Raw genomic sequence first — 23948 nt, 5'->3', positions numbered from 1 at the left:
ATGATCTTATTAGCAGATTTTGTGATAGAGGTTATAATAGATCTCAAATTATTCAGACTAGTGATTTAGTCCAAACACTAGATAGGAGAGATTTGTTGAAATATCAGCAAAAAACTACTGGGAATAACAACACTATCAGACTTACCATCAGTTATGGATGCAGCACTTTTGGTTTCATGGATTTGATCCAAAAATATTGGGATATCCTTATGGCAGATGATAGATTAAATAACCTCTTTGGTCCTAGATGACACTTTTCCTTCAGGAGAGGCAAGACACCGGGGGGATTTTTTAATCACTATAAGCATAAGACACAGTATAAGAGTGCACTTCAGGGCACACTAGAAGGGGGTTTGCTGTTGGGTTGTGTCCCATGTGGCCATTGTACGTTTTGTAAATTTGTGATTAAGACGAAGGAATTTACTAGCAAAAATACTTCCAAAATATTCCACATTCGTACATTTGCTAATTGTGGTACGGACTGGCAGAGTGGTGCAGCGGTAGCGTTGTTGCCACACAGCAAGAGGTCCTCCTGTTCGATTCTCAGCTGGGATGCCTTCTGTGTGGAGTCTGCATGTCCTCCCTGCATTCGTGTGGGCTTCCTCCGGGTGCTCCGGTTTCCTCCTACATCACAAAGACATGTGTCTGGAGCATTTCTCCCTGGGCCTCTGCTGAAAATTGGCTTCATTCCAAGTCAGACTTTCCTGGTTTACAAATGTTAAATAAATAAATAAAATTTACCTAGTCACATGTATATGTTCAGCATTTTATATAGGTCAGACATCATGACCCTTTATACTACGGATATCACAACATTTAAGTAATATACGGACTAAATGTCTGTCTAATGCTTGGCACAATATTCTTAATCAAAAAGAAAAACATTGAATTATTAAACTGGGAGGTTTGTTTCTTCCTGGAATGAATGAGCACCTTTAATTTCTTAATTAGTTAACTGGATGGGTGGCCCTAATCATTCTGACTTGAGTGTATATATCTTATGGTTAATGGATGTTAACTGTTTTTTGCTTTAACACAGTGAGGAAGGCCATTGGGCTGAAACTAGTCTGTTAATTTTAGTTTAGTGTAATTTTACACTAAAATGGACTTTGTACTGCTGAATTATTAAAGGATATACCGATTCTCTCATAGGGCATGCTGACCATTTTTTGGGTTTTGGTTTGGGTGTTTTGGCAGTTTACACCTACTTGCGGAAGCTACATGTGTTGATTGCTCATGTTTATTACACCAATGAATTACAAGATCTTCATAAGGCCATGCGTCTTTATGAGCCCATACTCCCACTGGAGCTTGGCCAATTTTGTAATCAAATTTAATGTCAGTTGCCCATGATAAATCAGGATACAACTGAGGCTGGAGTGGTGAGGCTGTTGGCTGAAATGAATCACTTGAGTCCCTAACTGATGCCCCCTTTTCATTTCGACACTTGCACTCCTTGTTTACCAACATTCTTGCTCCCATCATTCTTTTTATTTAATCCTCTCTTTTTAGAGAGATCCCACATACCCTGAGTATCTATCCCATCAATTTTATCCCTACTCACTTCATCCCTAAGTAGGGCAGTAAACATATCTTTCCTTGACACTCGATTTGAGGCCCCCTTTCGATCATCCTCCTGTTTTCTCTCCTATCTCCCGCATTATTCCTGGGTCCCCAATCTCCCAATTCTCCTAAATGCCTAATGGCTTCAATGACATCTGAAAGAGGGTTATCTGTTTGATTAGTGTCATCATTACATGTTTGTAAGCTGGAGGGGCTAGTCTGATGATTTTATTTCTGGTAGATACAGACACTGCACATTCCATTAAATGCATCTGTCTGTCCTATAAAAATAGCAGTTTTCATTCCCTCTTCCTTGATTTGCTAAATTGCATCCCTCAAAGTGTACCAAGGTTTATCATTAGGAGGCCAGTCAACCTCTGTGGGGTACTTTGCATTGCATCCTTCTACTTCAAGCTTCAACAATGTAGTCATATTCAGGTTAGCATTACTTCTAGAATGATCCTGTATCATTGGGTCAGAACTTTTAAGGCAAAACTTCTGAGAACCATGAGTGTCCAGATTAACACCGGCAGCCCCTGTTTCGTATAACCTAACCACCCATGCTATCAAAGTTTCTCCCATTTTTTGTTTAAATCTGTCGTATATGTCACCTATTTCTTGCTGAGTAAAATCTTCCAATGCATTTAACAACTCACCATTAGGGTTATCAGGTGTTGACTGCGATTTTCTCCTGAGTATTGGTTTAGCTGCGTAATTATCAGGAGTATTTTTATTTTCATCATAATCAGAATGATCAGAGGGATCTGAAAAAAAAACATATGTCCCCATCCCAATGATTGGGGTCCCAATCTATACCTGCTTTAGTGATACTCACTTGAACTTTCCTTTTATTAATTTTACCCCTTCTTTTCCAATATTTGTACTGCGCTACACATACTGCAGCTTTTTCAGCCACATTTTGATATGTGTTCACTTTATCCATTAACAATCAGTTTTGACACTGTAACATTACGATCTCATTTTGCAATTCACATATCTGTTTTTCGAGTTGTACAATTTGATTTACTTTAGATTACTTTTCCTGATGTTGTTTTCTGTAAGCGGCTAACACAATCCATCCCTGCCTACCAATTGCATTAAGTTCTTTCCCTTTTCCTATTGGAACCTTTTGCAAGCATGTTAATACCTCCTGAGGTTCTGCATCTTTTAAACACATATCTCAGTTTTCACTCAAACTTGTACTACAAGACCACTCAGTGGCCAGCACCCCAAAGGGAGCAGCATCCCGCCCCAGAATTTCAACATTTGTAGCAGCAATATCTTTTTTCTTTTTCTTAAACATCTCGAATCCTGTTGATTATGCCAAAAAAATGCATTGCCTAATGAGTTTAATTTTAGAAGGATCAGAAATTATCAAGAGAAAGAAGTGAGGGAATAGTGACTTTATTACAGTAAAATTAGACAATACATATAAAATAAGACAGTATAACTTAAATAAAGCAATTCATCAAAGTATATCAAGAAATAACAGAATTAATAAATCACAATAAAGTTAAAAGCTTCATCCTTGCCAACACTTTGACTGGGAAGCCCCTTTTCAGTCAGGCAGGAGTCTCTATTGGGAAAGTCCCTGGGCAGTGTGTCAACTCCACAGGTGAGGCCTCTGTCTGACTGAGCAGAAAATCCCACCTTTTGTTAACTATATGTGTTGACACATACAGGATTAGCAAAGATTATGTTGAAACAAAACACAGGCATTGGCCGGACGGCCAGGAATGCTCCAAGTAAGCCTGCTAGTTCCTGTGGTTAACTGAAAACATAAACGAATGTGTAAAACAAATTATTTGCCAGGTCTCAGGGTCATGAAGCTTGTGCATAACCAAGAAGGAATGTGAAAAATAAATCATAAAGTAACCTCATTCCCATAGTTACATAGAAAAAATAGAGGAAAATACAGCATAAAGAATATTAACCCTTTACTATATCAGCTTTACTATACCAAGTCAGAAGTCAACTCAGTTACACTCAAGGTACCCCTTTCATATCACACCCATCCATAGATCGAGGTTACATTTGAATATGGACAGGGATGAGCTTTGTTTTATGTCGATAGGGAGCCTGTTTCACAGCAGTGGTATCCTCCACAAATGCACTTTATAAGCACTTATGGATTGTGCTATCCCTAAAATAACCAAGATGCTATCCTCCAAAAAAAGGAAGCCAATCTGGTGGTCCCCTGCCATAAACAAACTCTACAACAGAAGAAACTGCTGCAAAAAAGAGTACAATCCCATGATTGGAGGAACTCCCTGGTCAGCCTCAGTAAGAAGCTGAGATCCCTCATAAAATCCTCCAAAGCTAGTTATGAAAACAAAATCGCCACTGATTCTAAATACAACCACAAAGCATTCTATAGTTATGTCAAGAATCTCAATGGCAACACTCAGATCTGCTCTGAGTTACAGCACAATGGCACTAAATATACAGAACCAACTGATATTGCCAACATCCTGGCAGATAGGTTCAGTGCTAACTTTACCCCCCTCTCACCCCCTAAAGGGCCCATCTGTATACCGGAAGAATGCAAAGTTCCTGTAATCATGGCTGAACAGGTAAAAACCACACTCTCCAAAGCCAAGAACACAGCATTCATGGGACCTGACAACATCCCAGGCTGCGTTCTACATGAACTACAGAATGAACTGTCACCCCACCTAAGCACCATGTTCAATCATAGCCTCACCTCAAGCTTTCTGCCCACTGAATGGCGCACAGCAATGGTTATCTCACTCTACAAAGAGAGAGCCACCACGGACCCTGGAAACTACTGCTTCATTAGCCTAACAACCTCATTTGCCATGGAACGTATCATCATGGAACCTAGAAACAGACATTGGTAATCTCCAAACTCTAGACCCCACCCAGTTCATGTTTGTAAAAGGCAGATTGTGTCTCCTAAACTTGATAGACTTCTTTGAAGCAGTCACCAAAGCTGTAAACGAGGGTAAGGTTGTTCACACAGCCTATCTAGATCTCGCCAAGGCTTTTGACACCATCCCCTACTCTGGGATTATAGATAAACTCCTAAACTAGGTATAAATCTCTATGTCATAAGATGGGTTGCCAGCTGGCTCACTGATGGAACCCATACTGTGAAAGTAGCAGATTCCAAATCCGACTTCATACCAGTGACAAGTGGAGTAGCACAGGGTTCAGTCCTGGGTCCTCTCCTGTTTGGTATCTACTTTTCTGAAGTACAGGCTAACACAGAAGGTCTTTGGCTAATGAAGTTTGCAGATTACTGCAAACTAAGAGCCATAATTGAAACTCCTAACGATGTGGACATCCTACAAAAGGGCCTCACTGAGACAGTTGCCTGGTGTCAAAGCCATGGCCTCAAGCTCAATGCCAAAAAGTGCATTGTCATTCCCTTTGTTAAAAACTCTGTACCCATGAGCTACCACATAGGTGGTAGTCTACTTAACACTGAAAGTGTGATAATAGACCTTGGGACACAGGTGGAAAATAGTCTCTCCTTTGATAATCACATCGCCACAGTAGTCAGGAAATCCTTCTATGTGGCACACCTCATCACAAAAGGTTTCTCATCCAGGAAAAAAGAGGTCATTGTTCCCCTCTATTCATCACTCATTAGACCCATTATAGAGTACAGTGCCCCTTTTGGTATGTACCTCACAGGACATCTACAACAACTGGAAAGGCTGCAGACATACCTCACAAAGAGGATTACCGGCCTCAAACAGATGCCCTACGCAGACTGTCTCAAAAATCTCCAGCTTTACTCCATCGCATATCACCTACTCAAAGGCGATCTCTACCTAACATACAAAGCTATGTCAAACCTAGAGCTGTTGGACATGCTCCACTTAAAGAAATCCCAATTCCTCTGAGCTACACGCTCTAGGGACCTAAACCTTGTCACCACAATAAACAGAACATGCTGGAGGGATAGATTCTGTCCCAGAGACTTCCCATACTCTGGAACATACTACCTATCTATATCAAACAAAGCTCCTCATTAGCACTCTTCAAGAAAAATTTTGATGACTGGATGGGAAATAGGAAGTTCACCCCAGGGATCACCTCTGTGGCTCTGCTCGACAGGGGCACAGGAAAATAATTTTCTTGGGTGGCGAAAGCCAGGGTACCTTTTTGGCTAGGCTTGTATAGGCCCTAGGGCTGATAGCCTAGTACTTACCTATGAAGTTATGAACCTTTATATATATAGATATATATATATATATATATATATATATATATATATATATATATATATATCTATATATCTATATATATATATATATATATCTACATACATACATATATATATATATATATATATATATATATATATATATACATACATATGTATATATATATATATATATATATATATATATATATATATATATATATATATACATACACACACACACACACACACATGCATACATACACAAATACATAAATACCCACTGGTGTGAATCGTGTGTGTGTGTGTGTGTGTGTGTGTGTGTGTGTGTGTGTGTGTGTGTGTGTGTGTGTGTGTATTTTTACACTGATGTGAGTGGTATGTAATAATAATAATAATAATAGTACCCATCTCTTAACCAGGCACACAGACCCTTTTTAGAGGCAACCCATGAGCAATGTTTGGTTAAGTGACTTCTTCAAGGTCACAGAGTAAGCAAATGAGAGCTAAGGGAATAAAACCCTGTACCACAGAAACTACAGCTCAAGGGCCTCACCTTCTGCACCAATTAACAAGTTCTGTAGTTAAGCACAGAACCCTCATTCCATGAAACAGCAGTCAGCAAGAATACATAGCTGATGTCTCATGTCTTTGATTCTTATATTAAAAAAAATTTTCAAGGGGGCAGTTGCTTCAGAAACCCCTAAATAGGGGAATTGTACCCCCAAGATCTAGTATTTGTAAATATTATAACTCCAATATCACACAAACTTGAGGATGGAAAGAGACCGCTGTACCCCACCGAAATGCAGTTGTGCTGATTTCCATTAACTTTTTCTGTGAAAAAACAACAGTGATGTAGCTAGGTCGTTGATTCACAATTTACCACCAAAGGGTGTGATGATTAGCACACATTGGGTGTGTGGTGTATATTTATGTTCACTGATTTGGGTGAGTGTGTGTGTGTGTGAGTGTGAGTGTGTGTGTGTGTGTGTGTGTGTGTGTGTGTGTGTGTGTGTGTGTGTGTGTGTGTGTGTGTGCATGCACACACACACACACACACACACACACACACACACACACGCATCATGCATGCACACATACCTAGTGATTTGAGTGGTATTTCACTTTGAAGCGTTGGCAGTACAACCTACTGGAAAAAGAAATTTGGGAAGAGAGCTTGAATGATCCACTAGAGCACAGATTGATCTCCCTGACCACCTTTTGTGTACCTTGTAACTGATCGACTCTTTTACCATTCCTTGCACTGAGTAACAAATGGAACCAATCACCTCTTCAGTGCATCTCCCCCAGTTACACTTAGTTTGTTATTAAAAAAATAAAGCAACTTCTAGAATGGTTACCTTTTACTGATGTTTTAGCTTCCTGCTTTTATGAAATATGCTGAATTGTCTCTGAAGTAGTTTGCTTATTTTAATTTGAGCAGATAAGTGGATTGGATTGGAATAAAGAAACTTATTTTTTTCAGACGTGACCTAGTTATGAAAACAAAAGCAGAAAGGAAACACATATGTACATGGTAGATTTATTAGGTATTAAGATTTATGACAACAGATACAGCCTCGAGAACACAGTAAGAAATCATATAAAATACTTACATATAAAACATACTTTCATTACAACTTGTATTGCATGCTATCAATATCATTAGCAGCTGTATAAAATTGAGCAGTAATTCAGATAACATCCACATGATGCAAATTAGAATAAGTACTGGACACAGCTAAAGAAATAATGGTATTTTTTTGTGTGCCTTGGTGACTTTTCTGCAATGATTACATTGTATCTCTAGTTTAGATTTCTTGAAAGTGACTTCAGACATTGCAAAAGTAAGTAGTGTGCCCGAGCTGCATAATTTTTGTATAGTTCATAGAAAGGCTTTGCTTCCATGTGGAATTGTGAATGTTATGGGATAGCCACTGTGTGAGCGTTAGCCATAAATTATGGAAATGTTCGGTGTGAGTCTTACATGTGGATGCTTGGAGTGGCATCAACTTGGGGGGGGGGGGGTAGTACATGAGAGTGGGATAGTGTCAACCTCAGAACCAGGCCTCTGGAGTACACTGACTGTTCAAGAGATTACAGTTACAGCACATTTCTGTAGTTAAGGACGGATAAATAAACGGACACTGTTTTCAGCTCACTAATGCTGCAAGTTCTTTGAATGGAGGTGTCATTCTGCATGTGTTATGTATTGGCTGAATCTACCCACTGGGTAGGGTGGAGAGACATGGTGCTAGTGGGCTGGTACCTTTGATTGACATCAGCTGCACTGACGCTGGAATCCTTGCTGGCTCAAGAGCGGGGGAGGGGACAGAATAAAGAAGAGCACAGCATCAGCATCAGACGCTTCAGGAGGCAGAGAGAGAGAGAGAGAGAGAGCGAGGACACAGAGGAAAAGGGAAGACTGCAAGGAGTTGTTACCTTTCATAATTCTGCAAGCACAAACTCTAAACACTGGAAGAAACAATAATAAATCCTTAGCATTCAAAATAATTACAGAAGGACAAAAGTTTCCAGAGCTGATTAGCAGACTTCGTGCTCCCTGACTCATGTAAGTACCTTCCAGACTCATGCATCTGCAGTGTTGCTGGGGTCTGCATTGCAGTAGAGGGTTTGGGAGCTGATGGGAAATGCACCTAATGCCTAGTGGCTCTGTTCTTGCTAGAGCAGATATGAATTTAGGGCTGGTGGGTTTTTACAGGAAAAATATGCAAAAATAAAAAGAATGGTGTCTGTGCATATATACTTGTTACGCATTATTTTGGGAGCAATTGCATGTGTATAGATAGACAGACAGATATAGATGTATAGATATATATGTTTGTATGTATACTTATTTATCTAGATATTTGTGTATAACTATCTCTCTCTCTCTTTATATATATATATATATATATATATATATATATATTTATATCTACATATGTGTGTTTGTGTGTGTGTGTGTGTGTGAATATATATATATATATGTGTGTGTGTGTGTGTGTATATATATATATATATATATATATATATATATATATATATATATATATATATATATATACATATATATATAAAATGTGTGTATGCACACAGGCTTACATATATATGTATGTATGCATGTGTATTCTGAAGGAAACTGCAGGTAGAAGGGAGGTTTGAAACTGCTAGCTAAGCATTTTCATCCCTGGAATGCATCCTAGCAGCCATATTTTGCTTCATCAGTGAGGGGGTTGGTATTCCTGTCTCCCCCCCTGCCTTTCATTCTCTAGCAGGATATCAGTGCTCTGGAAGGGTGGGGTGGGATTGGGAATGTCGGCTGAGAATGAGCGTTGGTTGGCTGTTCCCTGGTGGCTTGTTTTCTAGATATCAGTCTGATGTCAGTAGTGTTACAGATCTGTTATTATGGTGTACAAATCCATACATGTGCTGTGTCCTGTTAAAAGGACACTCTGAACCTTAAAGCTGTTTGAACTAACTGGTTTAGTTTATAATTGTTAGTTGTTTTTGCATAATTTTAGTTTATAACTGTTAGTTGTTTTGCAAAATTTCCTGTACATTTAACATGCTTCATTTTGCAGTGAAACAGGCAGTTTTAACCATCAGTCACTCCATTTTTTTTCTTTTCATACTGTGTAATGACACATCTACGCTTTAATAATACTGTATAGTTTTTTTTCAAATAAAAATCACTTTTGGTATGATTTAAAAGGTTCATGCTGAGCTGTCACTTCAGTAAGTAAGCTATGCACTGTATGACTGAAATAGAAATCATGGAAGCCGTTTGTAGTGTTCTCTGCAATTTGAAGAGAAGGAATATTTCAATATGTCTGTCTGTCTGTCTCTTTCTCTCTCTCTCTGTCTTGGGATACTTTTGCCATCTCTAATTCAGCAGTTACATTTTCTTCTCTCAAATAGCTACAGTTTCTTCTACTTTGTAATGTAAAAAATCAGGAAGAACATCTTATTAATTTAAAAAGTGGTTGCTTCCTGATAGCAGGTTTCTGTTCTTCTGCTCTGGTATCCATTGTCTGTAGTTTAAAATCCTATTGCATTGGTTCGATATTGAAAATGTGAGATACTGCCAGACTCTAATATTTTTGTTTGTATTTCATGTCCACATGACTTCTTTAAATTGTTAGAGTTTAGTTGTCGCTACAGCCAAGCATATTCTAACCCTGTTTTATCTGCAGTCTGATTTGTTGCTTACTGAGCACTTTAATACTGGAGCCTGTGCTGGCAACAGCGTTCACACATTAAAAAAGCTTAGGATGCTATAGCGAGAGGGAAATAGGTGTGGATCTTAAGCCAGCCTCGCACAGGTTGCAGGAGCATCAAGCCACCTTTTTCCACCCTCAAATCAGCATTAACATGTTTGTGCTTATCTATACAGAGATGATTATGCATGTGAAGTTACGTACTGTAGATCTGAAGTATTTTTTGCTTAGCATTTCCATCCATGAATACATTTCAGCATTTGCTTCTCAGTTTGTGTAGCTAGTCACTGTCATTAGTGGAGCCATGTGGCAGTATTTTAAGGGAATTCCCGAGTCTGTTAATTGAACTGAGAATTAGTGAGAGAGAGAGAGAAAACGAGAGAGGGAGACAGAGAGAAAGAGGGAGAGTTAAGGATTATCAGTGTTGCTTTGCAGTTGTTACAAAAAATTATACTACTGCATTTTTGTATGGTTCTGTTTATATATATATATATATATATATATATATATATATATATATATATATATTGTTCTAACTTTGTCCATGTATTTGTCTGCATACATTTGTGTAGGTTGCTGGAAAGCGGTAATCTAACAGGTTACAAACTGTCACAAGCTGTTTTCAGCATTACCACCGTTGATGGCTGACCTAGCGCAGCTAGTTTATTGTAACATTAGCATTCTGACTGTGCAATGTAATTTATAATTCTAGAACTGCAGTGGCTATACTTATTCCCAAGTGCAATAGAGCTCTGCTTGGGGGGAAACACTTGTCTCTGTCTCATGCCTTAGAGTTCCAAAGTTAGTAGGAGGTGAAAACTTACTGGTCATTATTACCCACATCTGTCTGCCTTACTCTACCAGCATTTTCTTTCCCATGCTTTTTGTTAGAATTACCTAGTCTTGCCATGAAGTTGGGGGTGGGGGGGGGGGTGACTGTGGGAAGCACCCTTTGACTCTGGGTGGAAAGGGTCTGCATGCCCGCTATCTCAGCACTTGCAGCTTATGATGTTTTCTTGCACATTTTAGAGTATGGGTGGGATCTGAGCAATTCATTTCATCTCACAGGAGCAATCCTCTTAACAGGGTCAGCTGATGTTTCTAGATGATGTATGAATGCAGACTTTTCAGGATCACAACTCAGGTGGAATTCATGAAAGAGTTGTAGTGTGGGATTCTTTGTATCCACCCTGTTTGCAATGTTGTGGTTCCCAAATTCAAGTCAGTTATAGTATGAGAGTCTTAGAATGTAGGTTTGGAATTCTGGGTTCCCTGAAGTTCTAGGTTTCACAACTTTCACAGCATGGTATTCTGGGACCTTCACAGTAATTGGATTATAGCTTCTACCATAATGATCGGGTTTCATCCCAATCACAATGAAAGAATATGGCACGTAGCCCATTAATAACATGAGATTTTGGAATTTAGCCCATTGAACCCCCCCCCCCCCAACTAGTAGGCCTCACTCACAAATCCTAGAGACCCTACCCATTTTTTTCCCTGCTAAGAAGAAAGCTGTATGGCCCATTTGTTTCCTGGCAGAGTTGATACCTAATTATTTCATTCATTCCCTTCAGATGTGGGAGTCAGGCGCTGGTTGCCCTTCACTCACATGAGGGTCTGCTCTGTCCTTGTCTAACATAATTCCTGTCACTGCCTAGGAGAGCCCTAACATGCCTCCACATGCACTTGGGAATATCTTCTGGCTTAATTTGTCTCTTAAACCTAACTTGTCTGTCAAGCCACCCACTCTAATAGCTGCTACCTGCAATCCCTCAACATACCTGGTGGGATCAGTAATCACACCACCACTATCTTCCAAGGATGGGGGCACCAGCATTGTCCACTCACTACTACTTTCTCTGCCTCAGTCCTTCCGTCACCTCGGTTGTTAACAGAACCCAAATCATTGTCAGGGCATTATGCCTCTGTGCTACAGGGCCATGACTCTGTTCAACACACTGTTTTGATACCCATATAAGTAATGGAAGTCTGAGATCATCAAACTCATAGTATTCTGAGAATAAGCTTCTAGAGTTTGCTCAGTCACAGATTGGAGCATATACTCCAAACTAGAAATGGTATTTTGGGATCCAACCAAACTGAAACACAGGATGTTATGATCTCATCTAGTTAATGTATGGAAATGTGGCAGCATTAATTCCCCGAATGCAATTCACTGAGGATGTGGGATGACTGACATGTACTTCAGATGGACTTGCACTCCTGAATGCTCACGGCTACATTGTAGGTGGCAGCAGGCACTGTGGGATTGCTTGTGATCCCCGATGGGTTTCCTAGCTGTGTGATGAGAGTTGAGAAGGTATCCTCCAAATCACACTGCCACCACCCCTCCCCCACCCTGCAGTGAAATTCCTGAGTAACATGCCATCTCATCTATCCCTCGAGGTTAACACTAAGTGGGACCTATTGTGACCCTGCTAAAGACCCCAGCCTGGGCAGACCTCTAAGTTTTGCTAAGGTAGCTGTGGCCAGCATCGGATATTGTGAACAGTTATCTTTATTCCTAATCTTGTATCTCTATTTTTGACACACTCAAAAACATTTTATGATCACCAGCATTTGTTATGTGGCAACTAGGAATTCTTTGACAGCTTGCTGTATGAATCATACTTTTCACATAACCTACCTCACTAAAAGGGTCACTGCATGGCAGACTGTAGAGCTGATTATAATTGCAGCCGTGGATTTCTTGCATGTAGTGTGAGATGCTTTGCCAGCAGATAAGAACTACTTCAGAGAATGAAATTTTGCTTATTTTGTTTTTGACTCAAGACTGCATCCACTGCATTTACAGTGATGAAACTGTCATGGATTTGCATCGTATCTCTTCCAGTTTGCAGCATAGTGGGGGTTTGCATGACTGTCTGTGTCTGCCACTCCCAATATTCTTGCCTGCCTAGTGAACTTGCTGTTGGTGACGCATTTCTGCAGAGTTGCAGGGTTTGCTCCTGAACATAGGTAACACCAGAAGCACAGCACATATTATTCTGTAGAATTGTTCTTATTTTTCATTATTATTCTGTAGAATTGCTCTTATTTTTTTTCTTACACTGGAATACTATTTTATTTATTAGGTCATAGATTTTTTTTTCCTTGTTATGTTAAAGCGAGATTTTTTCGGTATTCAGCAGCATTTCAAGTTTATCTGCTGACGCAGAATTTATGGTAAATTACTAAAACTGAAGACTTTGGTGTACAGTCATTACACAAATTTCATTTAGTCAGTGGTGGGTCCTGAAGATTTATAGCTGGTTAAAGGCAGACAGTTCCCCAATATGCAGCTGTGGCATTTTCTTTAATTTTTAACTGGACAGACCCACTGAGATCATACTAATAGAATCTAAAGCAGCCTATGACAAAAGCAAATCAAATTCCACTATGGCATCATTTAGAAACTGCTAAACTTCATTCAGGCAGTGGTTGCTGATCTTTGCATTCTACCCCCAAATTTCTAGGGTGAAAACAATCTTTTTGGGTGCTCACCACCTTCCTCTCCAGTTGACTTACACAGATCTGTTCCCAAACTTTGCATACTTTTATTGTCAGCAGAAGTGCTTTCTGCTTGTTTACTGAGTGATCCTTTTGTATACCTCTTCCTCCTGCTCATCTTCATCATCAGCCCCCCTTTGCCTATTTTTTCATGCAGAGTATTGCATCAGTTGTCACTACCTGTCTCGATTCAGTGCCACTCTTCTACCTTCTTTGTCAGTCATTTCTGACTACTGCAAATCCTCTCTCATGCACTCCAGCCATCTCGTAGTTGGGTCCTCATCTCTACTTGTATTCTTCCTGTCTTTCCTAAATCTGCTTTGCAAAATCAACTTTTTTCTGCACATGTGACTGAACCACTAAAATCTGTTCTCCCTGGCCTTCTCTATATTTGGGGCTGCTATGGCTGCAAATCTGATGTCCTCATTTCTTTATCTATCCCACATTGTGCATCCTCCTACTACCTATTTCATACACTTTACCTCCATCACCTCAAGCTTACTCAGCAGCACTGCCTTCATTGCCCAGGTAAAGTGCCATACAGAAGTACTGGTCATACCACTGTTTTGTACACCTTACTTTTCAGTCTCTTTAGCATTCTTCTGTCACATATTATCGCTGAAAGTCTGTACCACTTGGCCGCAGCACCTCTGGTTCAGGATTTGACCTCCTCATTCAGATTTCCCTTCTCCTCAACCACTCTCTCAGATACTTAAAGCTGTTAACCTGCTCCACTATTTTTCGTCTGCCTGAGTTATTAGTTTCTTTTGAATTGTCGCAGCAGCCACTGTGTACTTGTTTGTACACAGTTTCATCCTGTCTATCTTCAGTTTTGCATTCCATTCCCTTATCATTTGCTAAAGATCCTGTTCAGAATCTGTTTGTAGCGCCACATCATCTGCATGCAGCAGCTTTGTGGTCTGTCCCCTCTTACCTGCTTGCTGATGTAGTCAGTCACCAGTATGAACAGGAATGGGCTCAGAGATGAACCTTCATGCACACCCACTCTCACTGGGAACCCCTATGTGAGTCCAAACTGTTCATTATCTTATTATTAGGTCATTGTACATGCCCTGTACTAAGTGTATCAATCTGTCTGGGACTTTCAGCTCTGCCCAAATTATTTTCTTTTGGGCCCTAGTCGTATGCTTTCTCCATGTCTAGGAATTCTCTTTTGCACCCTTTCCTCATCTTCAGCGCTTTCTCCATTATCTGTGTCACTGCAAACATTGGGTTGGTGGTTCTGCGTCCCAGTTTGAATCAGACCTCCTTATCTCTCACCTTACATTCTGCTCCTCCCTGTATTATCAGGTGTCCTCTCCAGCTCTTTCATGTAGTGTGAAATGAGTTTAATACCCCTCAGTACGGCCCACAGTTATAAATACTCTCCTTGTTTTTGTATACTGTTCACACCTCTCAACTGTTCAGATTTTCGCAGAATGTCCAGATTTCTACCTCATATGTTTGTTCTGTCCTCATAAAATTTGTGGTTTTCTGGCAAACCACTGAGGATTGAAGTCACTAAATAATACTAAACAATGGCAGACATTTGAGTTTCAGATGTCATCTTTGTAAAAATGCATAATAATGCAAAAACCTGTTATTCTAACAACTTTCTAAATTTGTAGGAGCAATATTTAAAATCTGTCCATATTTTTGGGTCATTGTCCCCCCATTATTTCTGGCTTTGTGGAGATTTCTTGCACTGAGAGGTTGAGAGGTATGACTGGAACTAGAATGCTTATTCTGCAGCCATCTGGGGGGACAGTCGGATGTGGTTTGCATAATGGTTAAGATGGTTACCTTACAGACACAAAGTTCAGGGTTTGATTATCAAATGGGGTAACTGACTAGGCTTAAAATGGCCCACAGGGGCAGTTAGCCTAGTACAAACTTATGAAACTATGAATCTTGGATATGCCTCATCTTGACCCTTGGGTGTAATGTTTAACATCTTTGCTAAACAAACAAACAGTGTCTGCTTTTTGATGCAGACCACTGGTCACATTGTCTGAGTGGACTTTGCATGCTGTGCCTGTATCTGTTTGAGGTTCTTCACAAAATGGGTATTTCTGTGCCAAAGACAGGAGTTACCAGGTTCAAACTCAGCCTTCCCATTTGAACTTGAGAGGTGTGCCAAGAGAATGCACCGAAACATGAAAGGAGTAAGGGGCAGCAGCACAGACTCTTGGTGGTTTATACTGGGAGAAGAGTGGTTTGGATCAACTGCTTTAGGCGTGGGCTGTGGTCTGAAATGTGGCACTAGAAGCAGAGTCTAAACAGGATTTTTAGAGAATGATAAGGGGATGAAATGTAAAACTGAACATCCACGGGATGAAATGGAGTATGAACAAGGGCGTGGCCATGGCAACACTTAGAAGAAGCAAAAAACTGAGGCAGTGGGAAAAGAGTGGAACAGAAACCGAAAAGTAAGGGTATGCAGTATCCCCTAGACAGATAGACATGGATCGCAGGCTGCTGTGTGCTGCATTGGGGCTAGCCACGCAGTGGTATAAACGTGGCTGTAGCTGATTTTGTGATGTGATCCATCAGAGTACCTGTTTTACACTAAATCAGGGGAGCAGTCTGAAGATTTTCATTTCTGTGTTAACTCCTGTTCTAATTCATGCTGGAAACGTCTACATCTTCCTTCAGTAGGCTTATCCTTTGTTTATTTAAGGCCCTAATATTAATGACATTTGCCCATAATGGTTTCAAACACTGATCTAAGTATTCAGTGTGTTGCTTCCTACTGCCAGTTTTGAACTCTGATCTCTTTCTACATATAGTTATTTGTTGCTTCAAGTCCAGGAACACAGTTCTTGCATCCGTTATCAGTCTAAAGATAATTAATGTGCAGTTTACTGAGTCAAGTCAACAGTTTTGAGATATTCCTCATTAAACCTTACATAAATTGATTAATTTTAGCAACCCAGAATGAAAGCTGTTACGCCTTTCTTGGATACCTATCTTGGATCAGACTGCACATTTTGTATATGTATATATATATATATATATATATATATATATATATATATATATATATATATATATATATGATGGGAACTGACGTTGGGCGGCACAATGCCAGGGCACTTCTATGGGCAAGGCTTGTAAAGGCTCCAGAGCCATTAGCCTAGTACACACCTATGAACCTATGTATATATATATATATATATATATATATATATATATATATATATTATATATCGACAGATATGTAACATACATTTTTGTAGCTGATAGATATATGACATACATTTTTGTAAGTGATACAGTGATAGATATATAGCATACATTTTTGTAAGTGATGGATATGCAACATACATTTTTGTAAGTGAATGACAGCTATATACATACATTTTTAAGTGATATATAACATGCATTTTTTGTAAGTGATAGACATATATAACATTTATGTAAGTGACAGATATATAACATATTTTTGTAAGTCATAGATATGTAACATACATTTTTGTAAGTCATAGATATATATAATTTACATTTTTGTAAATGATATTTCTTATTCTACGAAATAATTTAGTTCTTACAGCATAGACTGTGTAATACATATTTCAGTGTAGTTACCATTTCCACGTAAGTATGTAAAAATACCGTTTCATGATACACTGATTATAAACTTTCCTTTACAGTGAGGTTTTGCACCATCCATGATGCTTTAGTAAGATTTATTTGATGACATTTTATGTAGCAAGATGCAACTAGTGTGGTCTGAATGCTTTTAACAGAAATCCGTTTTTCTTTTTTTGTTGGGGGTTTCTACAGCTCAGATTACTTGCAAACCATTCCTACAGCATAACTTAGAGCAACATGGGAAAAAGGTTTTCCTTTACTTGCATGACTACCTTTTATCCTGAGAGCACAGTTTGAGAAGCCCCAGGTCACTATGAGATATTTGTAAACGTTGTAACCATTTCATACATAGTTTGAACACAGCCCATTGTTCAGTGAATAACATTATGAAGAAAAAATAATAATAATTTATATAGCAGGATAGCTTTGTTTATAGAAAAACACCACCACTTTGTTTCAGTTTGGTGATGAATATGCAGTGATCACATACAAGAAGGGTAGTTTGCAGCCAGTCAGTCATATGCTGATTAAAAGCCTCATTAAGCTGACCCTGTTTTGGCAGTCACAATTACCATAAATGAAAACAGTTCCACAGGATTAATCACCAGTGAAATCATGGAAGCAAAACGTATTTGTAAAATGCTGGGATGTCCATGTACTACTATGTTCCACACTGTTCCAATGGGGTTGGTGATCCTGGATTATCCTTTATTGTGAAGTTTCACACAGGCTGGGAATCTCTCCCTTGTTAGGTGCATTCTGCACAAAAAGGTGATTGACAGACACTGATGACTCATTTTGATGGACAGCAGTTATTCTAAAAAGCTGAAATCAAACAGAGGTGACAGACTACGGCAATCAGGTTGGGTGTGTGAGTCGCAGCATAAATACGGCAGTCACAGCTGTAGGGCATCCAGTTTACCGAATGTACCGAAAGACCTTTTATGAAACAAAGTCACCACCCTTAGTGTGACTAACCTGTTCAACAAATGATAAATAAAATAAATAGTTTTAGGTCAACCAGTCTTGTGTTAGTTTCCCCACACAGTGCTTTCCAGAAACAGACTTTCAACTAGAACCAGATCAAGCAATCATGTATATGTCACATAGAATAAACAAATAAAGAATGCGCCCAGGAAATAAATGCTCCTATTGCAAAAACAGATGAATAAACAAATAAAGAATGCGGCCAGGAAATAAACGCTCCTATTGCAAAAACAGATGAATAAACACAAAGTCAAAAAGCATAGGAGCAGACCAGGACTCTCCAACTGTACTTACATACACAAAGTACACAGAATAGATAGGGTCAGCTATATCAACTAGAAAGTCCAAAATACATAAAATAGATGGTGTCAGCTATATCAGCTAGAAAGTCCAAAATGTCCACACAAAAGGCTCCAAAATGTCCAATAAGTTTATTTGTGAAACAAACAAAAATTAGGTAAGCGCTTTCACCCATTTGGGCTTCTTCAGACCAAAAATCAATTGCTAACAAAAAGCAGTTAGTATATATCCTTGCAGCATCAGTTATGACATCATATCCTGCAATTCAAAACAATGCATATACCTTAAAAAACTTCTCAAAGCATTATGATGGCATAATACCTAACCTTTCATTAACAAAAACTTTATACATATATAATATATAATAAATATCTCACAATATTAAAAAATATTAAAATTCATGAACATTATGTGCAAAACAGTAAGCGATATATGCAATTAAACAGCATTCACTACATAAAAAACATCCATTACATACAAATTCTATATAAAACTTCTGTTCAAAAACACACTATCTCATTATATAAAAAATAAATAATACTAAAACACTGATATAGGAATATACAATTTAATTTTAGCTAATACTTAACTTTTAACCTCCTATTTTTAGGACTGGTCTAATGGGGATTTTATCATTTAAACCAGGTTTCTGATCAGCCCTTAACCTAATAATCCACTTGACACAGTCAACACACCTAGTATTAGAGGTGGGGATATAAGAAATTATATAGAAAGAGCAGAAATCAAGTGGATTATTAGGTTAAGGGCTGATCAGAAACCAGGTTGATATATAGGTTTGATATAGCTGACACTATCTATTTTGTGTATTTTGGACTTTCTAGCTGATATAGCTGACACTATCTATTTTGTGTATTTTGGACTTTCTAGCTGATATAGCTGACCCTATCTATTCTGTGTACTTTGTATATGTGGGTACGCTTTTTGACTTTATGTATATATCACGCAGAAGTAATTTCTAAGTAATGTGAAGAACACATTTCCTGAAGTGTTTTGAATGGTTCAAGTTTTCCAACTCTATGACTTTTCTAGTAAATCAATGTGCCTTTTTAAGTTCTTTCACAGGTCACAAAACAGAATATTGTATTCAGTAATGGGTCTGATCAGCGAGATGTAAAATGATACAATGATTCCCCTGGATTGAATACACACACCATCTAGAAATTAATGGACTACAGCATATGCTTTTCTGACTTTGATAAATGCACGCTATTCAGAGTTCAAATCTTTGTCCACTAATGTTTGTAGAGAAAATCTCCAGACATACAGAAACTTACAGCCATTTTATATAATGAGTATTACATGAATAACATACAGTATATAGGCAATAACATATATTATAGTCAGCACATAAAAACTGACAGCAGTAAGTGATCCAGTGAAGTAGAAAATATTTCAGCAGCTATGAAACACTGAGTGTGTAAATACCAAAAATAATATCCACATTAAAGTCAAGATGGAAGTAATAGGCATTAACCATGAGAGTGCAAAATAATAGCTATTTGGTAAACTGAAACATTCACAGTGGTTTATGTATGGTAATCAGAACAGGGCCTGTATCAGTTTGTTGGGCTTCTACATCACATCATCACATGACAAATCTGATACATCAGCTCTCCAAATTGCAGGCACAGGCTTTAATACAGGTCCTGCAGGGGGCAAGTTCAACACTCCTGTACTGACAAGTTTGAAAAATAAGACTGAAACTAGAACATGCATGTCTGTACCTGGTGGGGTTTTAACTAAAACATGCATGTCTGTACCTGGTGGGCAGACCTCTCAACCAGTTAGGGCAAATTTCAACAGAATCAGAGACAAGTCAAGAAAAAATGAGGGACAATCAGGGACACTTTTAAAATATTAGTGCTATTAACTTGAAACATTGACAGAATCAGAGCATATGAATTAATACACATTTTCTGAAGTAAAAGAAGTTTATAACTCTTAATTATTGTCATTATTCATTAAGTGTAATTCACCACCTTTCCTCCAAAAGTCACTAGTTTTAGGAAGGATTAAGAGGGTCAGAGTTAAAATTTGAGTCAAAATCAGGGACAGTTGAGAGGTATGCTGGTGGGGTTTTAACTAAAACATGCATGTCTATACCTGGTGGGGTTATAACTAAAACATGCATGTCTGTACCTGGTGGGGTTTTAACTAAAACATGCATGTCTCTACCTGGTGGGGTTCTGCTCTACTGGCCTGAATGTAGTCATAAAGTCTTAATAAGTAAAAAGTCATGGGCATTCAGAAGCCATGTACTTGAAAAAATACTATGTCCTTTAGTAGTCATTTGTATATATCCCATGGCCCTCCACTACAGGAGGTTTAAGATTTTACTGTAGCTTGGCTGGCTCTTTATTGCAGTTTTTACTGATTGGTTTGACTGTTTGACCTCTTTCCTCTTTGGTTTGGATGTTTCTATCATTTGCATATATCCCATGGGCCTCTGCTACAGGAGGTTTAAGATTTTACTGTAGCTTGTCTGAGTATTTATTGCAGTTTTTACTGATTAGTTTGTCGGTCTGACCTCTTTACCCTTTGGTTTGGATGTTTCTCTCATTTGCATATATCCCACGGGCCTCTGCTACAGGAGGTTTAAGATTTTACTGTAGCTTGGCTGGGTCTTTATTGCAGTTTTTTACTGATTGGTTTGACTGTTTGACCTCCTTCCTCTTTGGTTTGGATGTTTCTATCATTTGCATATATCCCATGGGCCTCTGCTACAGGAAGTTTAAGATTTTACTGTAGCTTGGCTGGGTCTTTATTGCAGTTTTTACTGATTGGTTTGACTGTTTGACCTCTTTCCTCTTTGGTTTGGATGTTTCTATCATTTGCATATATCCCATGGGCCTCTGCTACAGCAGGTTTAAAATTTTACTGTAGCTTGGCTGGATCTTGCTTGCAGTTTTTACTGCATGGTTTGTCTGACTGACCTTTTTACCATTTGGCATGGATGTTTCTATCATCTGGAGCTCATTAATGGATTGAGAGTTGATGTTAGACTTTAACCAAGTCATGACAGTTTGACAAAAAACACGTCACCATAAGAGCATTATCATGCTGGTGCTGCATAGAAACAGACATTCTATTCTATTTAGTGTCACATTTTTAACGGGCCAGCCAGAAAACCCCCAAACAACAATCTGCCTAAAAATGTCACTTACAGCTGTTTGAACACACAACCCTTCATAATACTCGGAAGGCAGGCAAAGTATAGCCTGTTAACTGTACTATCCAGCATTATTTATTTTTAACCTAAACAGCTTAACCTGGTAGGAGGAAGGTATACTTGAGTGAGGGTACTCATCCTAACCATAAATGTTTGAAGAAGCAGATAATTTTTGTTGTTTATTCATAATATGAATGGGTTAGAACAGGTATCCGATTGTAAAACAGCTGGGTATCCCTGCGGTGTGAAGTTACATTCCACTCCATGGCCATTTTCAGGAAGTCCAGCAGTAGAGGAGTGTGTAACCATGCCATTTTATGTTATTTATTTATTGAGAAAGTCTGACTGGGCACAAAAAAGCCCGTTTTCAGCAGAGGCACAGGGAGAAAAGCTCCATAGTGTACAATGTTGTAACAGTTCAATATTCAGATAGGATACATAATATTTATAGTCAATTTACCTTTAGGATGCATGTTGAGAAATTAATAAGGGATACATGTTATAGATAAAACAAGGAGAAGAAATACAAAATTAATTTACATAGGATGTACAATAATCAACATTTGAGACCAAAAGATTGAATGTAAGAAATTGTCTAAGGCGATAAAAATAGACGCAGACCATGGAAGGGAGGAAGAAGAAGGAGTATAGGTAAGTGTGTAAGTTAAGAGAGGAATAAGAGGAGATTGAGATAAGTGAAGGGTAAGATATTCTGTTTCTTTTTGGAGCAGTAGGAAAAGACTGTTGCCAAGAACAGTTCCTGTTTTAATCAAACAACTGCCAGTAAACTCTATTAAGGAGTAACACTATTAACCTTATAAACCTCACCACCATTAAAGAAGCACAAACACACTCTCGTTCAATATATATATGTGTGTATGTGTGTGTGTGTGTGTGTGTGTGTGTGTGTGTGTGTGTGTGTGTGTGTGTGTGTGTGTGTGTGTGTGTGTATAGTAAGACTACAAGCTTGATTTCTTGGTTGTACCAGGGAGATGCAGAGTGGGAACCTTCCTGCAACAATGATAATTCTATTTGAACATCTACAGGTACCATGAGTATCATTGGACAGATGTTATGTATTCATCACAGGGATCAGTGATGCAGCGGTTGCATTGCTACCTCACAGCAAGAGGTTCTCCAGTTCGATTTTCGGCTGGGGTGCCTTCTGTGCGGAGTCTGCATGTTCTCCCTGTGTTTGTGTGGGTTTCCTCTGGGTGCTCCGGTTTTCTCCCACTTTACAAAGACATGTGTCTGGAGTGTTTCTCCCTGGGCCTCCACTGAAGATTGGTTTTGTTCCAAGTCGGACTTTCCTGGTTAACAAATGTATACCAAACAGTGTGTAGTTATAACCCTTGACATGGGTGGAAATTATAACCTACCTCTAAATTCTGTAAAAGGAAAATTAGCCTTGCATCTAGACAGATCACCTCGCTTGTAATTCTTGAAGATGTAGATGGATGTGCAAACTACAATTTCACAAATATGTTGAGCTAAGACATTCTTGAAGAAGGCTGCAATGGAAGCAGCTGCCCCATTCAGATATGCCTTGATACACCCAGTCAGGGATTTGCTGTATTTGTAGCAAAAAGTCATAAAGTTACCCACACATTTGGATACAGCTCTCTTTGGCATTGCTTGGCCCTGTTTTCTTAGTATGAAGGACATAAATAACTGGGCTGTCTGCATGGACTACTTGGTTCTCTTAGTGCAATACCTTAGTTGTTTTGGTACATCAATAGAGGCAAGCCCATTTTGGTAGTCATTGAGCATAAGGCAGGGAGAAATTGACCAGATAAGATGTTAAGAGTACCACAGGACATGCACACACACACACACACACACACACACACACACACACACACACACACACACACACACACACACACACACACACACACACCTGCATGCACACACACATGCACACACACACACACACACACACACACACACACACACACACACACACACACACACACACTTAAAGACACATGGCATGCACACCTGTGGATGGTTTGGGAGAAACACAAATTTAGCTGTCATATGTATTTGACATATGGGAGGAAAAAAAGACTACCAGAACTCATTCCAGTTGCATAGAAGAGTGAAGCTCTGGCAATGACTCAGGCAACCTGAGTTCAGTTAGCAGCTCAGGTGACTGACAGAGCTGGTAGCATGCCCATCCGGGGGGTGCATACTGGTAAGGGCAGACCATTCATAGAAGCCCTGGAGGAAAACCAGTGCTTGTAATGATTGTCATACTGGCAATGTGTGGAATAACTTAGGATGCATGCTTTTTTTAGGGCGCAGGGAAGAAAACATGCACATTATTATAAGTCACACCATACCACCTGCCCAGCCTACATTAGTAGCATCAGCATGCTAGGAAGTAGGCCCTAAAAAGAAA

General features: G+C 39.0%; 1 protein-coding gene across 1 annotated transcript in view; it reads left to right on the top strand.

Moving 5' to 3' along the window:
- The first annotated feature begins 8088 nt into the window (after window positions 1-8088).
- The window catches only part of VAMP1 (vesicle associated membrane protein 1), a 215514-nt gene continuing 199654 nt past the window's right edge, over window positions 8089-23948 (top strand). The window contains exon 1 of the mRNA XM_044079566.1: window positions 8089-8312. Within this exon, the coding sequence (XP_043935501.1) occupies window positions 8311-8312 (2 nt within the window). The 5' untranslated portion in view covers window positions 8089-8310. The remainder of the gene's footprint in view (window positions 8313-23948) is intronic.

Source organism: Protopterus annectens, chromosome 8.part0, assembly GCF_019279795.1.
Source record: "Protopterus annectens isolate FY-2018-M chromosome 8.part0, PAN1.0, whole genome shotgun sequence".
Lineage (NCBI taxonomy): Eukaryota > Metazoa > Chordata > Ceratodontiformes > Protopteridae > Protopterus > Protopterus annectens.
Note: the sequence above shows the minus strand (reverse complement) of the source record. Positions and strands in the feature narration are given on the sequence as shown.